Consider the following 23,591-nt stretch of genomic DNA (forward strand, 5'->3'; position numbering starts at 1 on the left):
GCCCATTGAGTCTGCACCAGCCCTTGGAAAGAGCACCCTACCTAGGCCCACACCTCCACCCTATCCCAGTAACCCCACCTAACCTTTTTTGTTCAGATACTAAGGACAATGTCGCATGGCCAATCCACCTAACCTGCACATCTTTGAAACCAGAGCACCCGGAGGAAACCCACGCAGACACGGGGAGAAGGTGCAGACTCCACAGAGTTAGTGACCCAAGCCGGGAATCGATCCTGGAACCCTGGAGCTGTGAAGCAACTATGCTAAACATTGTGCTATCATGCCACCCTGTAAAAGTGTTGAAAACAATGGTGCAATTGCTTGAGGAGTTTCAGAAACTGGAAGATTATTGTGTGGATGTTCCTCAACCGGAAATGTTACAAAATACTGAGGTGGATTTGCAATCATAAGTACAGTCCGACCACAAACATGTAGATATGGTTTAAGCTTTAGTAAATTCGTAGTATCTGGTTCTGAGCTAATTGGGGCTTTATAGGAGAGTGATAACATTGCCACAGACTCTCAATGCAACTCCAAGGGGGCAGGATTAATCAACCTTGTCCAGCTTACAAAATCAAGTAGATAGGTTTACACAGAAGTACTCATCATTGACACCCTAAAACCAGCATTGCACCAATCTCATCAGTTTGGGATGGTGTATTCAATAAATCATGTTGCTCTTTCTCTTGAAAGGTCCAATTGTCTTATCACCACAGACTTTTGGGAAGAGAGTTCCAGATTTCTGCTGTCTTTCATGTGAAGAACTGTTTCCTGATACCCCACATGCTTGTACTTTTAAGATGACCTCCCCGTGGCCCTTGATTCCCCGATCAGAGGCGATAGTTTTTCTATGCCTATTCCACTAAAATTCCTTCAACAAGTCAAACATCCCAATCAAATCACCTGCTCAGTCTCCTATATCCAAAGGAATGCCATACAAATTCATAGTAAGAGGTTTTACAACACCAGGTTAAATTCAAACAGGTTTGTTTCGAATCACTAGCTTTCGAAGCGCAGCTCCTCCCTCAGGTGAATGAAGAGGTGGGTTCAAATACCTATATCGACAAACTCAATGATGCAAGATCATACTTTGAATGTTAATCTTTGCAGGTAATTAAGTCTTTACAGGCCCAGATGGAGAAACTGGAAAGAGGGATAATCACAGGTTAAAGATGTGTGAATTGTCTCAAGTCAGGTCAGTTGGTAGAATTTCGCAAGCCCAGGCAAGATGGATTTGGATTTGGATTTGGATTTTTGTTTATTGTCACGTGTACTGAGGTACAGTGAAAAGTATTTTTCTGTGAGCAGCTCAACAGATCATTAAGTACATGAAAATAAAAGAAAATACATAATAGGACAACACAAGGTAAACAATGTAACTACATAAGCATCGGCATCGGATGAAGCATACAGGGGTGTAGTGTTAATCAGGTCTGTCCACAGGAGGGTCGTTCAGAAGTCTGGTAACAACGGGGAAGAAGCTGTTTTCGAGTCTGTTCATGTTCTCAGACTTTTGTATCTCCTGCCAGATGGAAGAAATTGGAAGAGTGAGCAAGCTGATAGGGAGGGGTCTTTGATTACGCTGCCCACTTTCCCCAGGCAGTGGGAGGTGTAGATGGAGTCAATGGATGTGAGGCCGGTTTGTGTGATGGACTGGACTGTGTTCACGACACTCTAAAGTCTCTTGCGGTCCTGGGCTAAGCAGTTGCCATACCAGGCTGAGATGCAGCCAGATAGGATGTTTTCTATGGTGCATCTGTAAAAGTTGGTAAGAGTTAATGTGGACATGCCAAATTTCCTTAGTTTCCTGAGGAAGTCTAGGCGCTGTTGTGCTTTCTTGGAGGTAGCATTGATGTGGGTGGACCAGGACATATTTTTGGAGATATGTATCCCTAGGAATTTGAAGCTGCTAACCATCTCCACCTCGGCCCCATTGATGCTGACGTTGATGTTGATGATGTGGAGATGCCGGCGTTGGACTGGGGTGAGCACAGTAAGAAGTCTTACAACACCAGGTTAAAGTCCAACAGGATTGTTTCAAACACTAACTTTCGGAGCGCTGCTCCTTCGTCAGGTGTTTGAAACAATCATTTTGGACTTTATCCTGGTGCCTGAAGTCAAGGACCAGCTCTTTAGTTTTGCTGGCATTGAGAGATAGATTATTGTTGCTGCACCACTCCACTAGGTTCTCTATCTCCCTCCTGTATTCTGACTCATCGTTATTCGAGATCCACCATGGTCATATTTTCAGCAAGCTTTTGGATGGAGTTGGAACCAAATTTTGCCGTGCAGTCATGTGTGTACAGGAATCTGTTCGGGAGAGCTCGCAGAGAGTCACCACCCTCCGGCGCCATCTTGCGTTGGGGCGAGGTGGGGGGGAGTTGATGTTGGGCAACATGAGTCCCAGGTCCCAGTTGAGGCCGTCCTCATGTGTGCGGAACTTGACTACTGTATCAGTTTCTGCTCGGCGATTCTGCTTTGTCGCACGTCCTGAAGGCCGCCTTGGAGAACACGTACCCGCCATAGTTTAGTTTATTCACTTAATCTGCCAATGTCCCATTGCAATTTGCTGCATTAATTCTGGACCCATCCAACTTAGTGACCTCTGCAAACCAGGATAATGCCTTCATCAAAGTCTGTAATCAATATGGAGACAGTTTCAAGCACCAGAAAAAATCCCTGGGGTCACAATGTATCAAATCTGCCAAGCAAATGTTAAACCTTCTCTTCTCACTTTCTGTCTCCTACCTCCCAACTATTATAAATTTTGTCAAAAGATAGCCTCCAATTCATTGGAGTTTATTTTGCAAATAATCTCTTGCCTTTCATATGTCAAACTGATCGGCTGGTAGTCACCTTCTTTCTTTCTCCTACCATTCTTAAATAATGGAGTGACTGTAGAAAATTTCCAAACCAACCACACAAACCCCAAATCAAGAGAGCTCTGAACGATCGTAGTTGGCAGAGAGTTAGTTATTGGGTCATGGAGGTCTGCAGCACAGAAATGGCCCCTCGGCCCATCACATCTACTCTGGTCAAAAACAACATCTAACTATTCTAACCCCATTTTCTAGCACTTCTGGCCTTTTAATTCTGTGGGGTGAAAACCATCAAGTCTGAAGTCCCATGATTTTCTCCATTTTTGTTTTGTTTCTTATATTGAATTATGATAATACTTGTGCAGGATAAGAACAAAGAAAATTACAGCATAGGAGCAGGCCCTTTGGCCCTCCCAGCCTGCGCCGATCCAGATCCTTTATCTAAACCTGTCGCCTATTTTCCAAGGATCTACTTCCCTCTGTTTCCCGCCCGTTCATATATCTGTCTAGATGCATCTTAAATGATGCTATCGTGCCCACCTCTACCACCTCCGTTGGCAAAGCGTTCCAGGCACCCACCACCCTCTGCGTAAAAGACTTTCCACGCACATCTCCCTTAAACTTTCCCCCTCTCACCTTGAAATCGTGACCCGTTGTAATTGACACCCCCACTCTTGGAAAAAGCTTGTTGCTATCCACCCTGTCCATACCTCTCATAATTTTGTTGACCCCATCAACCTCACCTTTCCAATGAAAACAATCCTAAATCTACTCAACCTTTCTTCATAGGTAGCACCTTGCATACCAGGCAACATCCTGGTGAACCTCCTTTGCACCCTCTCTGAAGCATCCACATCCTTCTGGTAATGTGGCGACCAGAACTGCATGCAGTATTCCAAATGTGGCCTAACCAAAGTCCTATACAACTGTAACATGACCTGCCAACTCTTATACTCAATACCCCATCCGATGAAGGCAAGCATGCTGTATGCCTTCTTGACCACTCTATCGACCTGCATTGCCACCTTCAGGGTACATTGGACTTGAACTCCAGATCTCTCTGTACATCAATTTTCCTCAGGACTCTTCCATTGACCGTATAGTCCGCTCTTGAATTGGATCTTCCAAAATGCATCACCTCTCATTTGCCTGGATTGAACTCCATCTGCCATTTATCTGCCCAACTCTCCAATCTATCTATATTTTGCTGTATTCTCTGACAGTCCTCCTCGCTATCTGCAACTCCACCAATCTTAGTATCATCTGCAAACTTGCTAATCAGACCACCTATACCTTCATCCAGATCATTTATGTCTTTCAGAAACAACAGTGCTCCGAGCACAGATCCCTGTGGAACACCACTAGTCACCCTTCTCCATTTTGAGACACTCCCTTCCACCACTACTCTCTGTCTCCTGTTGCCCAGCCAGCTCTTTATCCATCTAGCTAGTACACCCTGAACCCCTTGCGACTTGACTTTTTCCATCAACCTGTCATGGGAAACTTTAACAAACGCCTAACTGAAGTCCATGTATAAGACATCTACAGCCTTCTCTCCTCAATTAACTTTGTAACTTCCTCAAAGAATTCTATTAGGTCTGTAAGACATGACCTTCCCTGTACAAAACCATGCTGCCTATCACTGATAAGTCTATTTTCTTCCAAATGTGAATTGATCCTATCCCTCAGTATCTTCTCCAACAGTTTGCCTACCACTGATGTCAAGCTCACAGGTCTATAATTCCCTGGATTAATCCTTCTTAAACAAAGGGACAACATTAGCAATTCTCCAGTCCTCCGGGACCTCACCTGTGCTCAAGGATGCTGCAAAGATATCTCTTTAGGCCCCAGCTATTTCGTCCCTCACTTCCCTCAGTAACCTGGACAGATCCCATCTGGACATGAGGACTTGTCCACCTTAATGCCTTTTAGAATACCCAAAACGTCCCCCTTCCTTATGCCGACTTGACCTAGAGTATTTAAACATCCATCACTAACCTCAACATCCGTCATGTCCCTCTCCATGGTGAATACCGATGCAAAGTACTCATTAAGAATCTGACCCATTTCCTCTGACTCCACTCACAAATTCCCTCTTGTCTTTGAGTGGGCCAATCCTTTCTCTAGTTACCCTCTTGCTCCTTATAGATGAAAGCGCTACTGCACTGATGGAGGGGCCATAGTAATGATGAGCGGCATGGTAGCACAGTGATTAGCACTGTTGCTTCACAGCACCAGGAACCCTGGTTCGACTCCCGATTTGGATCACTGTCTGTGCAGAGTCAACGCGTTCTCCTTGTGTCTGTGTGGGTTTGCTCCGGTTTCTTCCCACAAGTCCCGAAAGACGTGCTTGTTCAGTGAATTGGACATTCTGAATTCTCCCTCAGTGTACCTGTATAGGTGCCGGGATGTGGCAACTAGGGGCTTTTCACAGTAGCTTCATTGAAATGTTAATTTGAGCCGACTTGTGACACTAATAAAGATTATTATTGTCAGAACTGTCAGCGAATTATGGGCCAATGTAGTAGAAATCTTCAATGCGTTTTTTTACTGAATAAGTGACCACGAGGGAAAGGTTTGTTTGAGTAAAGCAGCCTGGAAATACCATTGCAACGAGGCTTGAGAGAAGGTGAAACCCGAATAATCGTGTGTTATTGGTAGCTGTCAGGTCGTTTGTTGCTGAGGTAACTTTTTCCCTCGAAGATACGGCAGGTGATAAATCCATGTTATTTTATGCTGTCATTTGTTTAATTTATTCAGCTTTCCTACCAGGTGCACACTGTCCAGTGTACACAGCTTCGAAGCACGGCGTGCTTGGTTTTACCCGTTCTCTTGCTGTAAGTATTGTAAACAATAACAGTAGATCACCTGTCGCCATAATCCTCCAGTCCACCACCGTTAGCTAAGTGCAGTACATAGAATTTACAACACACAAACAGACCATTCAGCCCAACTGGTTTGATATGATGTTTATGCTCCACACTAATCTTCTCCTTTTCTATTTCATCTCACCCTATCAGCATATCCTTCTATTCCTTTCTCACTCATAGAACATAGAACATAGAACAGTACAGCACAGAACAGGCCCTTCGGCCCTCGATGTTGTGCCGAGCAATGATCACCCTACTCAAACCCACGTATCCACCCTATACCCGTAACCCAACAACCCCCCCCCCCCCCTTAACCTTACTTTTTAGGACACTATGGGCAATTTAGCATGGCCAATCCACCTAATCCGCACATCTTTGGACTGTGGGAGGAAACCGGAGCACCCGGAGGAAACCCACGCACACACGGGGAGGACGTGCAGAGTCCACACAGACAGTGACCCAGCTGGGAATCGAACCTGGGACCCTGGAGCTGTGAGGCATTTATGCTAACCACCATGCTACCGTGCTGCCCTTTGGGGTAAACACAGTGGTAAACCCTGGAGCTGTGAAGCATTTATGCTAACCACCATGCTACCGTGCTGCCCCTTGGGGTAAACACAGTGATCATGTGTTTACATTAAATGCTCTATTCACCTCATATACTCCAGGTGGTAGCATCTTTCTTATTCTTACCACTACCTGGGTAAAGAAGTTTCTCCTGAATTCCCTGTCTCATTTATTAGCCATGATGTGGAGATGCCAGTGTTGGACTGGGGTGGGCACCATAAGAAGTCTTACAACACCAGGTTAAAGTCCAAAAGATTTATTTGGAATAACTAGCTTTCGGAGCTTAGCTCCTTCATCAGGTGAGTAATTTATTAGTGACTATTTAATATTTATGATCCAGCATTTTGGACTCCACACCAGCAAAAATATCTTCTCCACGTCTACCCTCTCAAAACACTTCATAATCTTAAAAGCCTCTCTTAGATCACCTCTTGGCTTTCTCTTTTCTCGAAGCAGGAGACCCAGCCCATTTAATATGTCCTGCTTATTATAACCTCTCAGTTCTGGCACCATCCTTGTAAAAAAATGAATTTTGGGGGAAAAGTTACCACAGCAACAAACGGCCTGTCTGCCACCAATAACATGATGAATCTGGTTGCAGTTTCCTTCAACCCTCATTGCAATGGTAATTCCAGGCATTCGACTTTCTCAAACAAACCTTTACCTCATGTTTAATCGCTCAATGAAGAAAACTGCATCAAAGATTTCTGTCACATTGGCCGAGATTTTGGTGACAGTAATGATGGCAGATCTGTCAGCATCCATCATTATAGCTCCTCCCAAGCTGACAGCAACTTCTGGGCCGGGATCCTCCGACCCCCCCGCCGGGTCGGAGAATCCCCAGGAGGTAGGCGTGAATCCTGCCCCGCCGCCTCGACACCGGTTGCCCTATTCTCCGGCTCCGTTCTTTGGGTGCTGGTGGGATTCCCACCAAGCCGGTCGGGGGCTATTGACAGCGCCCCCCTCCCCCCCCCCCCCCCCCCCCCGGCGTTTCTCTGGTCCCCGATGGGCCGAGCTGGCCAGTCCCGCCGGTGTGAATACTCACCTGACCTACCAGCGGGACCTGGCAGGTAAGTCGGCTGGTGCGGTCCTCGGGGGGGGGGGGGGGGGGGGGGGGGGGGCGCAGGAGGATCTGATCCCGGGCGGGGCCCCCACGATGGCCTGGCCCTCGATCGGGGCCTACCGATCTGCGGTCGGGCTTGTTCCATGGGGTGACTTCTTTCCTCCGCGCCGGGCCCCTGTAGGGCTCCGCCATATTGCCCGGGTGCCGGGGTGGAGAAGAGAACCCCCCCACACGCCGGCCAGCCTGCGCATTCACAGAAATAAGCTGGCCGTTCCACGCATTCACGAACTCGCGCCGGCCCATTGCCGCCAGCTGGAATGGCGCCAACCCCTCCAACGTCCACCTAGCCCTCGAAAGTTCCGAGAATTCCTCACTTTCGGGGGCTGTTGATGCCAGAGTGGTTGGCGCCGGTTTTCCCTCCGGCGTGGGGACATAGTCCCCGACTGCTCATAAGCAGTTAAAGGGGCTGGTTTAGCACTGGGCTAAATCACTGGCTTTGAAAGCAGACCAACCAGCTCCCCATACCAGCCTCCCCGAACAGGCGCCGGAATGTGGCGACTAGGGGCTTTTCACAGTAACTTCATTTGAAGCCTACTTGTGACAATAAGTGATTTTCATTTCATTTCATTTCATTTCAAATGCGGAAATCCAGAATTTTCCGTTGGTGATTCCCACCCGGCGAACTGTCGCAATTTCCCAAACTGCAAATCAAGTGGAAATCATTGAACTGCTGAGAACTTGCCTTCTGGCCTTGTCCTCTAAAATTCCTTGAAAAAGTTACGCCTCGTTCAATGAGGTGGAAATAGATTTGACAGCCCACAAAGTATATCATTATTCATGAGCAGCTTCTGGTCCCTGAGAAGCGAGTTTGACATTTGTGGAATGTCAAATTTCTCCATTATGATTTTTAAAAATTCATGTCTTAAAAATCTTTTCCAGAGATATATTTTCAGTCTCTACTTCAATCTCGCGTGTCAGTCCTCATAATTTACTTCACTCTTTGTCGAATTTTTATTAAAAATGAATGATTTTTACTTCCTGGTTTGTTATCTGTGAGGATACAGACATTTGAACAGACAAAGATATGTCCCAATCTCCGTTTGGGAGACTAAGTCCCCACGCCGGCGTGAAAACGGTGGTGCTTTAGGCCAGGGAAACTGGCGCAAAACGGCCACCGATTCGCCGTTTTGCTGGGGGTGAGCAGGGAGGCAGCGTAGAGCTCCCAACTCTAGCTGCCAATATAGCCCAGAGCATTACAAAGGGCCGCAGCAGCGTATGCACATGGCAGCGGGCTGCAGTGGTCGCGCCGTGCTTCATGGCGGACCCAGCCCGCAGACCCGGACCGCAGTAATAGTACACCCCTTCAGCCACTCGCGCGCCCCGGACCACCCGTCCACAGTGCTCCCAGCCCCAAATGAAGCCCCCCCCCCCGCCTGCGGAATGGCCCTCCCCTGACTGGAGCGGCACCGGACTGAGTTGGAAACTCGGCCGGTCAGGGACGGAGCATCGTGGGGCTGGCCTCGGGAAATGGTCTGAGGCCGTCGATATGTGGCGCAGCGTACTCCTACAGTATGCCGCTTTTCAGGGGGGCGGAGCTTCGTGAAAGCAGCGCCGCCCCCGATTTGGCATCATCGGGGATTCTCCGTCCCCTCACCGAACATAATTTCGCCGTCGGGGGGGGGGGCCGAGAATCTAGCCCATGAATTCAGAGGAAGAGGAAGCAACCATGTTCCTCGAGCCTGCTCTTCCATTCGATAAAATTATGGCCTGCATTTTCAGGAATCTGAACGTTTAGCACCTGTCACCCTGAGAGTAGCCGGGAAACACATTCCTGCTGCCATTTCAAGCTCAGTTTTTTTTTCCAATTGAGGGGAAAATGTAGAGTGGCCAATCCACCTAACCTGCACATCTTTGGGTTGTGGGGGTGAAACCCACGCAGACATGGGGAGAATTGACAAACTCCACACAGACAGTGACCCGGGGCCGGGATCGAACCTGGGTCCTCAGCACCATAGGCAGCAGTGCTAACCACTGCGCCACCGTGCCGCCCATTTCATGCTCAGTTGAGTTCTGATTGACAGCTCAGGCGAGAATTCAGTCCGCACTTGGATGGAAGTCCCACCTTGAAGAGCTATCACCCAATCAGATTGTTTGTTACTTCTTCAGCCCCTCCAGGCACAGCACTGCATGGGCCCTAAGAAGTGCAGCAGCGCTGTGCCTGAGACTATGTCCCGGGACTGCACTTCAGGGAAGTACCGGGGATCCCAGGGAGAGGAGGGTGGGGAATGCCCTGTAGGGTGGGGCGTTGGGAGTGGGGGTGAGTAGGGGTAAATCTTGGTGTGAGGTGCTAGGCCCAGTGGGATAGGAAGGCCCAGAGCTTCCCAGTCCCCGAGAGAGGGCTCCCCTCATCTGAAGGGGCCTTCCAATTGAGATAACCCACCCTTCCCAAATGGGCTTGAGGCTGAGAACTTTTTCAGTTCCCCACCCTCAGTCATTGGGCCTAAAAATTGAGGCTGGGTAGGAGAAGGCCCATAAGTAGCCATTAAGCAGTCACTTAAGGGCGTCATCAATGGGGCAAAGGCAAGACCTTGTGTGCCAACTATAAAATCACATCTCGGTTGGGGATTACCTCACTTGCCTAAACAGCTGGTTCATGCTGTCGAGCGAGGTCTGCAGTGCGGATTCAAGTCTCGTACCGACTAAGGTTATTCATGAAGGCCCCGCCTTCTCAACCTTGCCCCTCGCCTGAGGTGTGGTGAAACGTAAAGTTACCTAAAACCTATGTCCTTTGGTTACCCATTCAAGTGCCAGTGGAAACATTTTCTCCTTACCAAACCTTTTTCAGAGCTGAACCTCTTAAGAATTCAACTTGAAACATTAGCTCTGTCTCTCTCTCTCTCTCTCTGTCTCTGTCTCTCTCGCTCACTCTCTCTCACTCTCTCTGTCTACTCTCTCTCTCTGTGTCTCTCACTTTCTGTCTCTCTCTCCATCTCTCTCTCTGTCTCTCTCTCTCTGTCTCTCTCCCTGTCTTCTCTCTCTCTGTGTCTTCTCTCTCTCTGTCTCTCTCTGTCTCTCTCTCTGTGTCTCTCTCACTCTGTCTCTTTCTCTTCTCTGTTTCTCTCTCTCTCTATCTCTGTCTCTCTCGCTGTCTCTCTCTCTCCCTTTAGCGATGCTGCCAGACCTGCTGAGCATTTCCAGCAATTTCACTTCAAATTTCAGACTTTCAGCTTCTGCAGCACTTTTTTTCTAATCTGCAGTGAGGCCCTTAAGACCATAAGACATAGTAGCAGAATTAGGCCACTCGACCCATCCAGTCTGCTCTTATTTAACAGTCTCCTATGCGGCACCTTGCCAAAGGCTTTCTGGAAATCTAAATAAATCACGTCCACTGGTTCTCCTTTGTCAACTTCTTTGTTACTTCCTCAAACAACTCTAACAGATTTGTCAGGCATGATCTCCCTTTGACGAAGCCGTGCTGACTCAGTCCTATTTTATCATGCACTTCCAAGTACTCCGCGATCTCATCTTTAATAATGGACTCTAAAATCTTACCTATGACCGAAATCAGGCTTACCGGTCTATAATTTCCCGTCTTCTGCCTCCCTCCCTTGTTAAACAGTGGTGTTACATTAGCCACTTTCCAGTCCTCTGGGACCCTTCCTCTCTCTAGTGATTCCTGAAAGATCATCACCAATGCCTCCACAACCTCCTGAGCTATCTCTTTTAGGACCCTGGGTGTAGTCCACCCGGCCCAGGTGATTTATCCACCTTCAGACCTTTCAGTTTCCCCAGAACTTTCTCCTTAGTAATGGTCACTGCACTCACCTCTGCCCCCTGGTTGTCCTGGAGCTCAGGCATCCCACAGGTGTCTTCCACCGTAAAGAATGATACAAAGTAACTATTCAGCCATTTTTTTGTTTCCTATTATTATTTCACCAACCACATTTTCCAGTGGTCCAATGTCTATTTTTGCCTCTCTCTTACCTTTTATTTATTGAAAAAAACTCTTCCTATCTTCCTTTATATTACTCGCTAGCTTGCACTCATATTTCATCTTCTCCCCCCTTATTGCTTTTTTAGTTGCCCTCTGCTCGCTTTTAAAGGCTTCCTAATCCTCTGGCTTCCCACAAATCCTCGCCACTTTGTATGCTTTTTCTTTAGCTTTTATGTTGTCCTTGACATCCCTGGTCAGCCATGGATGCCTTGTCCTCCCCTTAGCATGTTTCTTCCTCTTTGGGATGAATTTCTGTTGTGCCTCCCTAATAACCCCCAAAAACTCCTGCCATTGCTGTTCCACTGTCTTCCCTGCTCGGCTCCTTTTCCAATCAACTCTGGCCAACTCCTCCCTCATGTCTTTGTAGTTACCCTTATTTAATTATAATACCATTGCATCTGAGTGCAGCTTCTCCCTCTCAAACTGCAGAGTAAATTCTATCATATTGTGGTCACTGCTCCCTAAGGGGTCCTTCATCTTAAGTCCCCTAATCAAGTCTGCCTCATTACATATCACCAAATCCAGAATTGCCCGGCTGGCTTTTCTCCCCTCCCACTCTGCAGGCTAGGGGTGCTTGTGATACCACTCCACTCCCCCACCTGCCCCGATAGCAGCATCGCCATTGAGATTTGCTGACGTCACTGAGAGGCGTTCAACTCCGTTATGTCCCTGTTCTGATCAGTCACACACTCACTGGGTTAACAAACTGAGACAATGGAGGGTTGACGAGGAGCAGCAATTTCTGACCAAGAGCTAATGACTATCCCTCTTTCCTTCAGGAAGCTTCGAGACTTGGAAATTATGGAATACGGATAAACGCCCTCTGCCCAAGCTTTGTCAACACTTCAATTCTTGACACTATAAACCATGAAGAAATTCTGGGTAACTTTTATCAATTCAAGGATGGCGTCAAGAATTTAATCAAAGTCTTTGGAGTATTGGAGTAAGTTATCGTTATGTAATCCGGTTACTGTGCTGTTATATAATCACCTTCATCTGATTCTAAATGTTTTTCATCAGATTCTCTGGGTCACTGGGATCAAAGGGTATTTGAGTCCCTGGGGAAGTCCATGTTTTCCCACAATATTTTTTCAAACAATTTCTTGGGATTGTGGTTTTTCTGGCTCGGCCAATATTTGTTGCTGGTCAGCACGCGGGCAGCATGGTAGCATATTGGTTAGCACAATTGCTTCACAGCTCCAGGGTCCCAGGTTCGATTCCTGGCTTGGGCCACTGTCTGTGCGGAGTCTGCATGTTCTCCCAGTGTGTGCGTGGGTTTCCTCCGGGTGCTCCGGTTTCTTCCCACAGTCCAAAGATGTGCAGGTTAGGTGGATTGGCCATGATCAATTGCCCTTAGTGTCTAAAATTGCCCTTAGTGTTGGGTGGGGTTACTGGGTTATGGGGACAGGGTGGAGGTGTGGGCTTGGGTCGGGTGCCCTTTCCAAGAGCCGGTGCAGACTCGATGGGCCGAATGACCTCCTTCTGCACTGTAAATTCTATGGTTAATTTCCCTTGAGAAGGTGGCAGTGAGTCAGCCACTTGAACTGCGACAGTCCATCTGCTGTGGGCCTACACACGGTGCTGTTAGGAATGGAGTTCCAGATTTCTGACCAGCGACAGTGAAAAATTTAGTTTCAAGTCAGGATGGTGTGCGCCATGGAGGAGAACATCCAGGGAGCGGTGCTCCCATGTGTCTGCTGCCTTTGTCCTTCAGGTAGCAGAGATCATGGGCGGGATTCTCTGATCCTGAGGTTAAGCGTTGCCGCCGTCGGAAACGTCGTCGCGTTTCTCGACGGTGTCAACACAGTCCAGGATCAGCAATTCTGGCCCCTACAGGGGGTGGAGTGGTTCACGCCGCTCCAGCTGCTGATCCGACCGTGGAATGGGCACCGGGCAATGCGAGCATGCGTAGTGGGTCCAGCGCGAACCCGCGCATGCGCAGTCCCACCGGTGCGATTTCCTCGCATGCGCGGTGTCTCCCTTGTCCGCGCCGGCCCCGGCGCAACATGGTGCAGGAGTTCAGGCGCTGGCACGGAAGAAAGGAGGCCGGGAGACAGAGAGGCCGGCCCGCTGATTGGTTCTCCCGATCGCAGGCCAGGTCACATCGGAGGCCCCCCGTCTGGGGTCGGACCCTCCCCCCCCCATAGGCCGCCCCCGGATCCTTCAACAGCGAGGTCCCACCAGCTCAGAGTGGCGCCGGCGGTACTCGGGTTTTTTTATACGGCCCATTCGGGCTGGAGAATCGCGCGGGGGGGGGGGGGGGGGGGCTGCGCAGAGCGGCCCCCGACCGGCGCGTGCCGACCACGCCGGGCCCAATGGCGCCGATTCTCTGCTCTGCGGAGGATTGCGTTCCGGGGTTGGGGCAGTGCGGGGTCGGAGAATCCAGCCCCATGGGTTTGCGGCTGCTGCCAAAGGAGCCTTGCCGAGTTTCTGTGATGCATCTTGTAGATGGTCCACACTGCTGTCACTGTGCCTGACTGGTGGAGGAAGTAAATGTTTATGGTGGTAGATGAGGCATGAGGCACCATCAAGAGGGATGCCTGTCCTGGATTGTATTGAGCTTCTTGAGTGTTGTGGGAGCTGCCCTCATCCAGGCAAGTGTAGAGCATTCCACCACACTCCTGACTTCAACCTTGTAGATGGTGGGTAGGATTTGGGGAAGCAATAGGTGAGTTACCCATAGAACCATCGAATCCTTACTGTGCAAAATGAAGCCATTTGGCCCATCAGATCTGCACTGAGCCTCCGAAGGAGCACTCTACATAGGCCCACTCCCCCGCCCTATTCCCCGCACCCCATAACCAACCTAACCTTTGGAAACTACGGGGCAATTTTAACAAGGCCAATCCACCTAACTTGCACATCTTTGGACTGTGGGAGGAAACCAGAGCGCCCGGAGGAAACCCACACAGACAAGGAGAGCAAGTGCGAACGCCACACAGAGTCACCCAATTGAATCTGGGTTCACAAGAGGTGGATATGCAGACATCGTGGTTAAGATGGAGGTGAGTGAAGTATTGGATGTAATAAACATAGGGAGAGAGGAAGTATGAAGGGGATTGAAAGTATATAAAACAACTGGGTCAGATAACAAGTATCCCAGGTTGTTAAAAGAAGCCAAAGAGGAAATAGCGGAAGGCCTGACCATCATTTTCCAACCTTCGATGGATACAGTTGTGGCGACGGAGAATTGGAGGCATTCCAAAGTTGTAATTCTCGGAAAAATAGAGCAAGGGATAACTTGAATAATTTCACGTGGAAAGAATGTTTCCTCTAGTGTGAGAATCTAGAATGTTTCAAAATAAGGGGTCGCCCACTGAAGACAGAGAGGAGAATTTTCTGCCCTCAAAGGTTTTTGATTCTTTGGAACTCTTCCTCAAAAGGCGGTGGAAGCCTTTGAATATTCTGAAGTTGGATGGAGATTAAGACTTGCTAAACAAAGGGGTGAAAGGTTATTGGGGATAGGAGAAAGGTAACTATCATGTCTGCCATTATCTTGTCCTACTCCTGCTCCCATGTTCATATGTACAGGCCAGTCAGTCTAAGCATGGGTAGTGGGAAAATTATTGTCATCAAATTCTGAGACACAGGGGGCTGGATTCTCAGATCCTGGGGCTAAGTGTTGATGCCGTTTGTAAACGCCCCCAGGAGCAGCGATTCTGACCCCTACAGAGGTCCAGCACGGCGCTGGAGTGACCCACGCCGCTCCAGCTGCCGATACCGGCGTCAAATGGGCGCCGCGGGTCTGCGCATGCACAGTGCGACCGGCGCCAATGCACGCATGCGCAGTGCGACCAGCACGCTTACGCGCATGCGCGGTGGCTCCCTTCTCCCTGCCAGCGCCGACGCAACATGGCGTAGGGCTATAGAGGCCGGCGTGGAGCAAAAGAGGCCCCAGCCCGAGAGGCCGGCCTGCCGATCGGTAGGCCCCGATTGCGGGCCAGGCCACAGCGGAGGATCCCCCCTGGGGTCGGACCCCTACCCTCCCCCCCAACAGGCCACCCCCGGGTGGATGCACGCCGAGGTCCAACCGGGAAAGACTACAAGTGGACGGCGCCGGCAGGAGTTGGATTTTCATTTACTGTTGCTCTGCCCATCCCGGGCGGAGAATCGCCAGGGGTGCCGCGAAGAGCGGCAACCGACCAGCACCGCGCTGACCGCGCCAACGCCAATGGCGCCGATTCTCTGCTCTCCGGAGAATCAGCAGACCGGCGTTGGGGCGGCGTCGCGTGATTCGCGCCCGTCCTGGCGATTCTCCGGCCTGGCCTGGGCTGAGAGAATTCCGCCCAGGATAAACTGTCACTTAAAAACGCTAGGGTTAATCAAGGATAGTCAGAATGGATTTGTTAAGGGAAGGTCATATCTGACTAATTTGATTGATTTTGTTTGAGAAAGAAACAAGGAGGATTGATGAGGGTAGTGCAGTTGATGTGGTCTACATAGATTGTAGCAAGGCTTTTGACAATACTGCACATGGCAGAGTGGTTAAAAGAATAAAAGCCCACAGGATCCAGGGGAATGGAGTAAATTAGATACAAAATTGTCACAGTAAAGGGGGAAAGGCTAATTGTTGGCGTGTGTTTTTCCAACTGCAAGGTTGTTTATACAATGCCTTTGAATGTCAAGGAATTATAGATCGATTCTTTCTTGTTGGAGATGGCCATTGCGTGAATGTTACCTGTCGACCAGATTACTTTGAGTCTGCAGTCACACAGGCAAGCCAGATAAGAACAACAGATTTCTTTGACAAAAGGGAGCCAGGTGTATGTTTAGCAATGATGGTTTTGCGTTGCCATGCCAGCTTTTATTAATTGAATTTAAGTTCAGCCAGCGGCCATCGTGGGATTTCAGCACATGTCCCGACTGCATTAGCCTGCAGATCTCTGGATTACTAACCCAGTGGCATCGCCATTAAGCCACCATCTTCACCCCACAGAATTAAACCAGTCCATTATTTTGTCAAAGACCTCAATCGAGTTAATCAAACACACATTGGCTTTAACAACCCCACGCTGACTTTTACTTATTAACCAATACTTTTCAAATGTTAATTCATATTATCCCAGATTATTGTCTCCAAGCGTTTCCCCACTTCTGGCATTTAGCTGACTGGCCTGTAGTTTCTGAATATAAAAAATATGCAAACTAAGGGCATAAAATGACCAGCTGATCCGTCAGTTGAAGTCATAGGGTTGCCTTCTGCACATCATAGCTCCCGCCTCCTACACATCATACATCCCACCCCCTACACAACATGCATCCCACCCCCTCCACATCATACATCCTACCCCTACACATCATACATCCCACCCCCTCACTCGCTTTTTCAGTGAGTTAGAAGCTAAGATTCATAAATTATAGAACCACAGAACTCCTACAGAACAGAAAGAGGCCATTCAGCCCATCGAACCTGCATAAACTCTTTGAAAGAGCACCCTACCTAGGCCCACAGTCCCTCCCTATACCCGTAACCCCACCTAACCCATTGTACACTGAGAGGCAACTGAGCTTGGCCAATCTTTAGACTGTGGGAGGAAACCAGAGCACCCGGAGGAAACCAACGCAGATACGGGGAGAATGTGCAAACTCCACACAGTCACCCAAGATTGGAATCACACCTGGGATCCTGGCACTCTGAGGGAAGCAGTGCTAACCATTGTGCCACCATGCCATGCTTGGCCAATTCAGCAAATAGAAGTGCACAAAGCACCCTGTAAAATATTTCAGGAATCTCAAAATGATTGGCTGTGTTTGAGTCACAGGCCAGTGAAAGTTTATTATGCTCTACTGTGAAGACTTCAACAAACCTAGCTTCAACCAAAATACATTGTCAGTGTGCTGTTGTCTCACCCATTGGCTCATGGGGGATGTGATGAACAACCCATTATAATCCAATAGTAACCAATTATTCATTCTGATGCACATTATATCCTAGTTGCTACATTCAGAAAGAAATTACTTACCTTCTCATTGTGTTAGGCTGTCTCAAAGCTCTTAAAAGTCAATCTCTTAATGTAGTCGGTTTTGTTCATTTGTAATCGTCACGATCACAGAGCCTGCACATGAGATAAATGACCAGTTGCTCAATTTTTCATTGTGAGGTCAAGAGCAATTGATGATCTTTTCCATTCACTGGGCTCTGTTTAATGTGTCACCCAAAAGACAGACCATCTAATAATGCACTCCCACAGTATTACACCCAGGTAACAGGCTAGGTTATGGACTTAGGTTTTGGAATGATGTTTGAACTCACAAGCGAGGGAAAAAGTTAATATTTGGATGAAATCATTCATCAGAACTGCAACCCGTTCTAATTCTTGACAAAGTTAAATTGAATGTCCTGCCTCTTGATTTTTCTTTTAATCCAAACTAGAAATGTGGCCGTTGTATACTGTGCTCATTCCTTCTTGTGGTACCACTGACGAGAGATGGTATTTAATAAACATTTGTGATTGCCTTGGGCGTTCTAAAGAGCCAAACCCAAAATGTACAACTCGTGTTACAGGTAGTTCCACGTTTTTGGTTCACAAGAATGCTGCAACTTTCGCAACCAATTCATAGAATGTGCCGACAAATGGTCAAATATACCAATGTCAACTGCTCATGGCGCAAATGTGAACTCGCAATGTGCTGATTCGCACCAAATATATCAGGTCACCACACCCAGTTTTAATGGCACATCTGTACTTGACAGGGTCTAACCACAGGTCGCCACCACCTTCTCACGGGCAGTTAGGGATGGGCAATAAATGCTGCCCCAGCCAAGACACTTAACCTGGATGAGTGCTTTGCTTTTCCAGTTTATAGTTTTGATTCTTTAGAAAGATTGCCGCTTGTGTCAGACATCAGAATCAGTCACCGAACTACGTCCTTTTTAGTATTGTTTTTCCAGTTTGTTATCGTAAAAGTAAAGTTGCCACAGTCCCAGATGACCATAGGCTGCTTTCCTCTTTGAGGGGGAGAGCTGACTGGTGGCGATTTAACATGAGGATCACCACACCTCAGGCGAGGGGCAAGGTTGAGAAGTCGGGGACTTCATGAATAAACTCAGCCGTTACAGGAATTAAACCCACGCTGTTGGCCTTGCTCTGCATCACAAACCAGCTGTCAAGCCAACTGAGCTAAACAATCTATCTTGAAGACTTAGACGCAGGGATGGAAGGTATGAAAGCCAGATTTACAGATGACACTAAAATAGGTGGGAAATCTGGGACCCCGCCGGGTCGGAGAATCGCCGGCGTCAATCCCGCCCCCGCCGTGTCCCGAATTCTCCGCCACCCGAGATTCGGCAGGGGCAGGAATCACGGCGCGCCGGTCGGCGGGCCCCCCGCGGCGAATCTCTGGCCCGCGATGGGCCAAAGTCCCACCACTGACAAGCCTCTCCCACCGGCATGGATTAAACCACCTACCTTACCGGCGGGAGCAGGCGGCCCGGGTGGGCGCCGGGGTCCTGGGGGGGGCGTGGAGCGATCTGACCCCGGGGGGTGCCCCCACGGTGGCCTGCCCCGAGATCGGGGCCCACTGATCAGCCGGCGGGCCTGTGCCGTGGGGCCCTCTTTTTCTTCCGCCTTCGCCATGGTCTTCACCATGGCGGAGGTAGAAGCGACCCCCTCCCCTGCGCATGCGCCGGGATGACGTCAGCTGATGCTGACGCTCCGGTGCATGCGCGGATTTACACTGGCCGGCAAAGTCCTTTTGGCCCTGGCTGGCGTGGCACCAAAGGCCGTTCACGCCAGCCTACGGAACGGGAACCACTCCGGCGTGGGCCTAGCCCCTCAATGTGAGGGCTTGGCCCCTAAAGGTGCAGTGACTTCCGCACCTTTGGGGGGGCCCGCTGCCGGAGTGGTTCACGCCACTCCAACACACCGGGACCCCCCACCCCGCCGGGTAGGGGAGAATCCCGACCCAAGTTGTGTAAGGAAATAAGAAATTTACAAATGGATATATGGATGGATTAGGCGAGTGGGTCAAATTTTGGCAGATGGAAGTTAGCATGGAGAAGTGTGAAGTTACCCATTTTAGTCTGAGGACTAAAAAGGCAACTTATTATTTAAATGGAGAGCAAATTCAAAATCTCTTGGTGCAGAGCAATGTGTGTGTCTTTGTGCATGACTCGCAGAAAGTTAGTCTGCAAGTGCAGCAGGTAATAAGGAAGACAAATGGAGTTTTGACATTCATTGCTAATGGAATAGAGTATAAAAGTAGGGAAGTGCTGTTGCAACAGCACACTTGAGGAAGGACGTAAATACATTAGAGCAGTTCAGAGAAGGTTGACAAAATTATTCCAGGGATGAAGAGATTGAGCAGTTTAGGCCCATACTCGCTGGAGTTTAGGAGAGGAGATTTAATTGATGTATAAAAGATGCTAAAGGTTTCTTTTTTGTTCATGGGACGTGGGCGTCGCAGGCTGTGCCAGCATTTATTGCCCATCCCTAATTGCCCTTGAGGGGGCAGTTAAGAGTCACCCACATTGCTGTGGGTCTTGAGTCACATGTATGGATGTTCTCTCTCATTGGACAGTTTAGCGGTTTAGTAGGGCAGCACGGTAGCACTTGAGCTTTGACAAAGGGTCATCTGGACTCGAAACGTTAACTCTTTTCTCTCCCTACAGATGCTGCCAGACCTGCTTAGATTTTCCAGCATTTTCTTTTTAGTGGTTAGCACTGTTGCTCAATAGTTCCAGGGTCCTAGGTTCAATTCCCCGGCTTGGGCCACTGTCTTTGCGCAGTCTGTACGTTCTCCCCGTGCCTGAGTGTGATTTTCCTCCGGGCACCCAGGTTTCCTCCTACGAGTCTCGAAAGACGTGCTTGTTAGTTGAATTGGACATTCTGAATTCTCCCTCAGTGTACCAGAACAGGTGCCTTAGTGTGGCACAGTAACTTCATTGCAGTGTGAATGTAAGCCTCCCTGTGACAATAATAAAGATTAAGATGATTAAAGTTAAGATTAGAATGAGAAGCAATAGCTTTAAGCTAAGTGGTGGAAGATTTAAAACAGAAATGTGGTGGAATTACTTCACTTGAAGGGTCGTGAATCTGTGGAATTCTCTACCCCAGAGTACAATGGACACCGGAACACGAAACAAAGTTCAGGAGGAGATAAATAGGTTTTTAATTAGTAGCGGGAGGAAGCCTTGAGGGGAGTGGGCAGGAAGGTGGCAATGAGGCCAAGATGAGATTATTGAATGGCAAAGGACGTTTGAGGAGCTGAATGGCTGACTCCTGCTCCTAGTACTGGTTCTTATGTTAACTGGATTACTAGACCAGTCACATAACCAATCACGTCCACGCTGAGGCCCATTGGACTGCACATTTGAGTGCTGTCATGTGATCCAGCCTCAGTTTCACTTTGGCCTATGAGCAGAAAACAGCGCGTACAGCACAGCTCTGATGCCTTCAAGCTATATATATATATTATATATATATATTTATACAGTCCTTATGTGCCGAGTTGGAATAAATGAACCCACAAAGTGTTTGCACAATCCTTTATACGTGTCATTGCACTAGTGATCCACAGACTCAGGGATTACTGCAATTGTCCCTTTAACACAAAACACTTTGCTTACTCTTCCTTAAATTCATATGAACCATGCCTTGGTCTCAGTTCACTTAATTCCAGATTTCTTGGACATTTCTCTTCATTTCTCTAGTTTTCATAACTAGCTGTTCTTAAGATCTCTGCAATTACTTTATCGTATGGCTTTTCTTATATCAAAGCTGAGAGGAATATTCCCTCTCTCGCCTTCTGAATCAACTGCTTATTGCAGAGCTTTGAGAGCTGCCTTCTCTTTCACTACCTATCTCCATGTGCAATAAAATTAGCCAAACCCAAACTTAATAGCTTCCCTATCATACAATGCCCCAGTTTCTAAGCAACCACTGCTGGTCTATTTATTCTTCATACTGTAGCCCTCTCTAAGCACATTAGAAACACAATTGGAACCTTTGCTTTATTCATTCATGGGATGTGGGCATTGCAGGCTTGGCCAGCATAAACGTCAACCACATTGCTGGAGATCTGGAGTCACATGTAAGCCAGACAAGGATGGGGTTTTACAACAATTTTTACAACATGGTCGTCATTAGACTTTTAATTCCAGTTTTTATTGGCCGGGGACCCAGATAGTGAATGCCAATGTGTTGTGCCATTTGCCTTTATCGACTAGCCTCATATTACAACCCCAGAATGGACAAAGTGGCCACTACTCTAAACTTCATGGATTCTTTGCCGACCACGGCACCTCAGATCCGTATATGGACTCGGACAGACTCGATTCTCGCAAAGGTTCGGCACATTGTGTTATATGGGGGTCAGCATCAACAGCTATCAGATGAATTAAGGACGTTATTGTCAAATTATCTGGGTTTGTGTGAAGGACGGCATCCTGTTATCTTGGGGTACGTGCGTCTTCATTCCAGAAAAAGGCCAGGAGTCGATATTGAAGGACCTCCATAATAATAATAATAATAATCTTTATTAGTGTCACAAGTCGACTTACTTGTACAATGAAACTACTGCGAAAATCTCCTAGTCGCCACATTCTGGAGGGTGTTCAGGTGCACAGAGGGAGAATTGTAGGAGGAAACCAGAGCTCCCGGAGGAAACCCTCGCAGACACGGGGAGAACATGGAGACTCCGCACAGACAGTGGCCCAAGCTGGGAATTGAACTCGGGTTTCTGGCACTGTGAAGCCACAGTGCTAACCACTGTGCTACCGTGGAGCCCTGTAATGACTCCCAGGGGAATCCAAAATAAAGATGTTGGCGCGCAGGTACGTCTGGTGGCCAGGCCTGGATGTGAATATTGGGAGGATGGCCCAGCAATGCTCCATCTGTCAGGAACACCAAAAGCTCCCACTGCCTGCACCCTTTCACCATTGGGAATTGCCAGGACGGCCCCGGGCACGATTGCATGTCGACGTTGCCAGTCCGTTTCAGGGTTCATTATTCCTCCTATTGATTGATGCCCATTCAAAATGGCTGGAGGTCCACAAGATGGCGGCGACCACCTCCCAGGCAACCATTGAGAAGTTGCATTATCATTCAGCACATACGTCAACCTTGAAGTGCTCGTTACAGACAACGACTGAGGAGTCCTCTGGGCCTTTGAAGGCTAATGGGGTATGGCACATCTGTACCTCGTATATCAACCTACTTCGAATAGTTTAGCGGAGTAGGTGGTAAAGACATGCAAAAAATCCCTCACGAAGCAGTCTTATGGTTGATGGACAGAAGGCTGGCTCATTTCTTATTTTGCCACAGGGCCACCCCACACTCAGTGACTGGGGTGGCTCTGACTGGAATGCTGATGGGCCATAGGCTTCAAACCCACCTGAGTATGAATTTCCCTGACATAGATGCGAAAGTGCACCACAACCAGGAGTTGCAAGGGCGTTGCCCGTTCGACGTCGACCACCCAGATGCTTTGTTCCAGGTATCACAGTGTATATTCCAAACTATGCTGACAGTGCCCAATGAATCTCTGGGACTATCCTCAGCCACACAGGGCCGATCACACATCAAGTACAAGTCCAAGGTCGGTCATGCGAAAGCACCATGATCACATTCGGTCCAGGCAACCAATCCTTCGACAATCCCGTGAACATAGCTTTTAAATCCAAGGGGATCAAGACGCCGATATGAGAGAGGTCGTGGACGCAGCTTCGGAAATGGAAACTCAAGCATCGGCAATCTGAATACACCACGACGTTCCAGTCGAAACCTCTAAACAATGTATAGATATATGATATATAAAGCCGGTCAGTTTGGCATCGGCAAGGCAGACCCAGTAGGGATGTAATGTTTATAACAGTTATTGTAAATAAACTAAGTTTATTTGAACCACCCGGTGTGGACACCTTCGTGGCCTTATTGAACACATGGACCAAGTATTACCTGTAAATACACTTCGATTTCCGTTTTCGATTTTGACTTGTTAGTATTTGCTAATTTCTTTTGGCTCACAAACTGTGAGTAACAAGCTGTAATAATCAGTTGCCTGTAATCGTAAACGTGTACAGCTAAGGTAAACACTTACAAATGAAAGTAAGGGCAGCTTAATTTTTAAATTCTTTTTTTTCTGCTCAACATTTTACCTGAATGCTCGTAGTATTCGGAATAAGGTAAATGAGTTGATGGCGCAAATCATCGTGAATGACTATGATTTAGTGGCCATTACTGAAACATGGTTAAAGGATGGTCAAGACTGGGAGTTAAATGTCCGAGGGTATCAAACTATTCGGAAGGACAGAGTGGATGGTAAGGGAGGTGGTGTCG

At 48.2% G+C, this 23,591-nt stretch overlaps 1 protein-coding gene across 1 annotated transcript in view; it reads left to right on the forward strand.

Annotated features, from left to right (window-relative positions):
* The window catches only part of LOC119970712 (15-hydroxyprostaglandin dehydrogenase [NAD(+)]-like), a 109,060-nt gene that overhangs the window by 81,727 nt on the left and 3,742 nt on the right, over window positions 1–23,591 (forward strand). Inside the window, exons 5-6 of the mRNA XM_038805774.1 lie at window positions 5,580–5,656; window positions 12,093–12,256. Coding sequence (XP_038661702.1) covers window positions 5,580–5,656; window positions 12,093–12,256 — 241 coding nt within the window. The remainder of the gene's footprint in view (window positions 1–5,579; window positions 5,657–12,092; window positions 12,257–23,591) is intronic.

Source organism: Scyliorhinus canicula, chromosome 8 (assembly GCF_902713615.1).
Source record: "Scyliorhinus canicula chromosome 8, sScyCan1.1, whole genome shotgun sequence".
Lineage (NCBI taxonomy): Eukaryota > Metazoa > Chordata > Chondrichthyes > Carcharhiniformes > Scyliorhinidae > Scyliorhinus > Scyliorhinus canicula.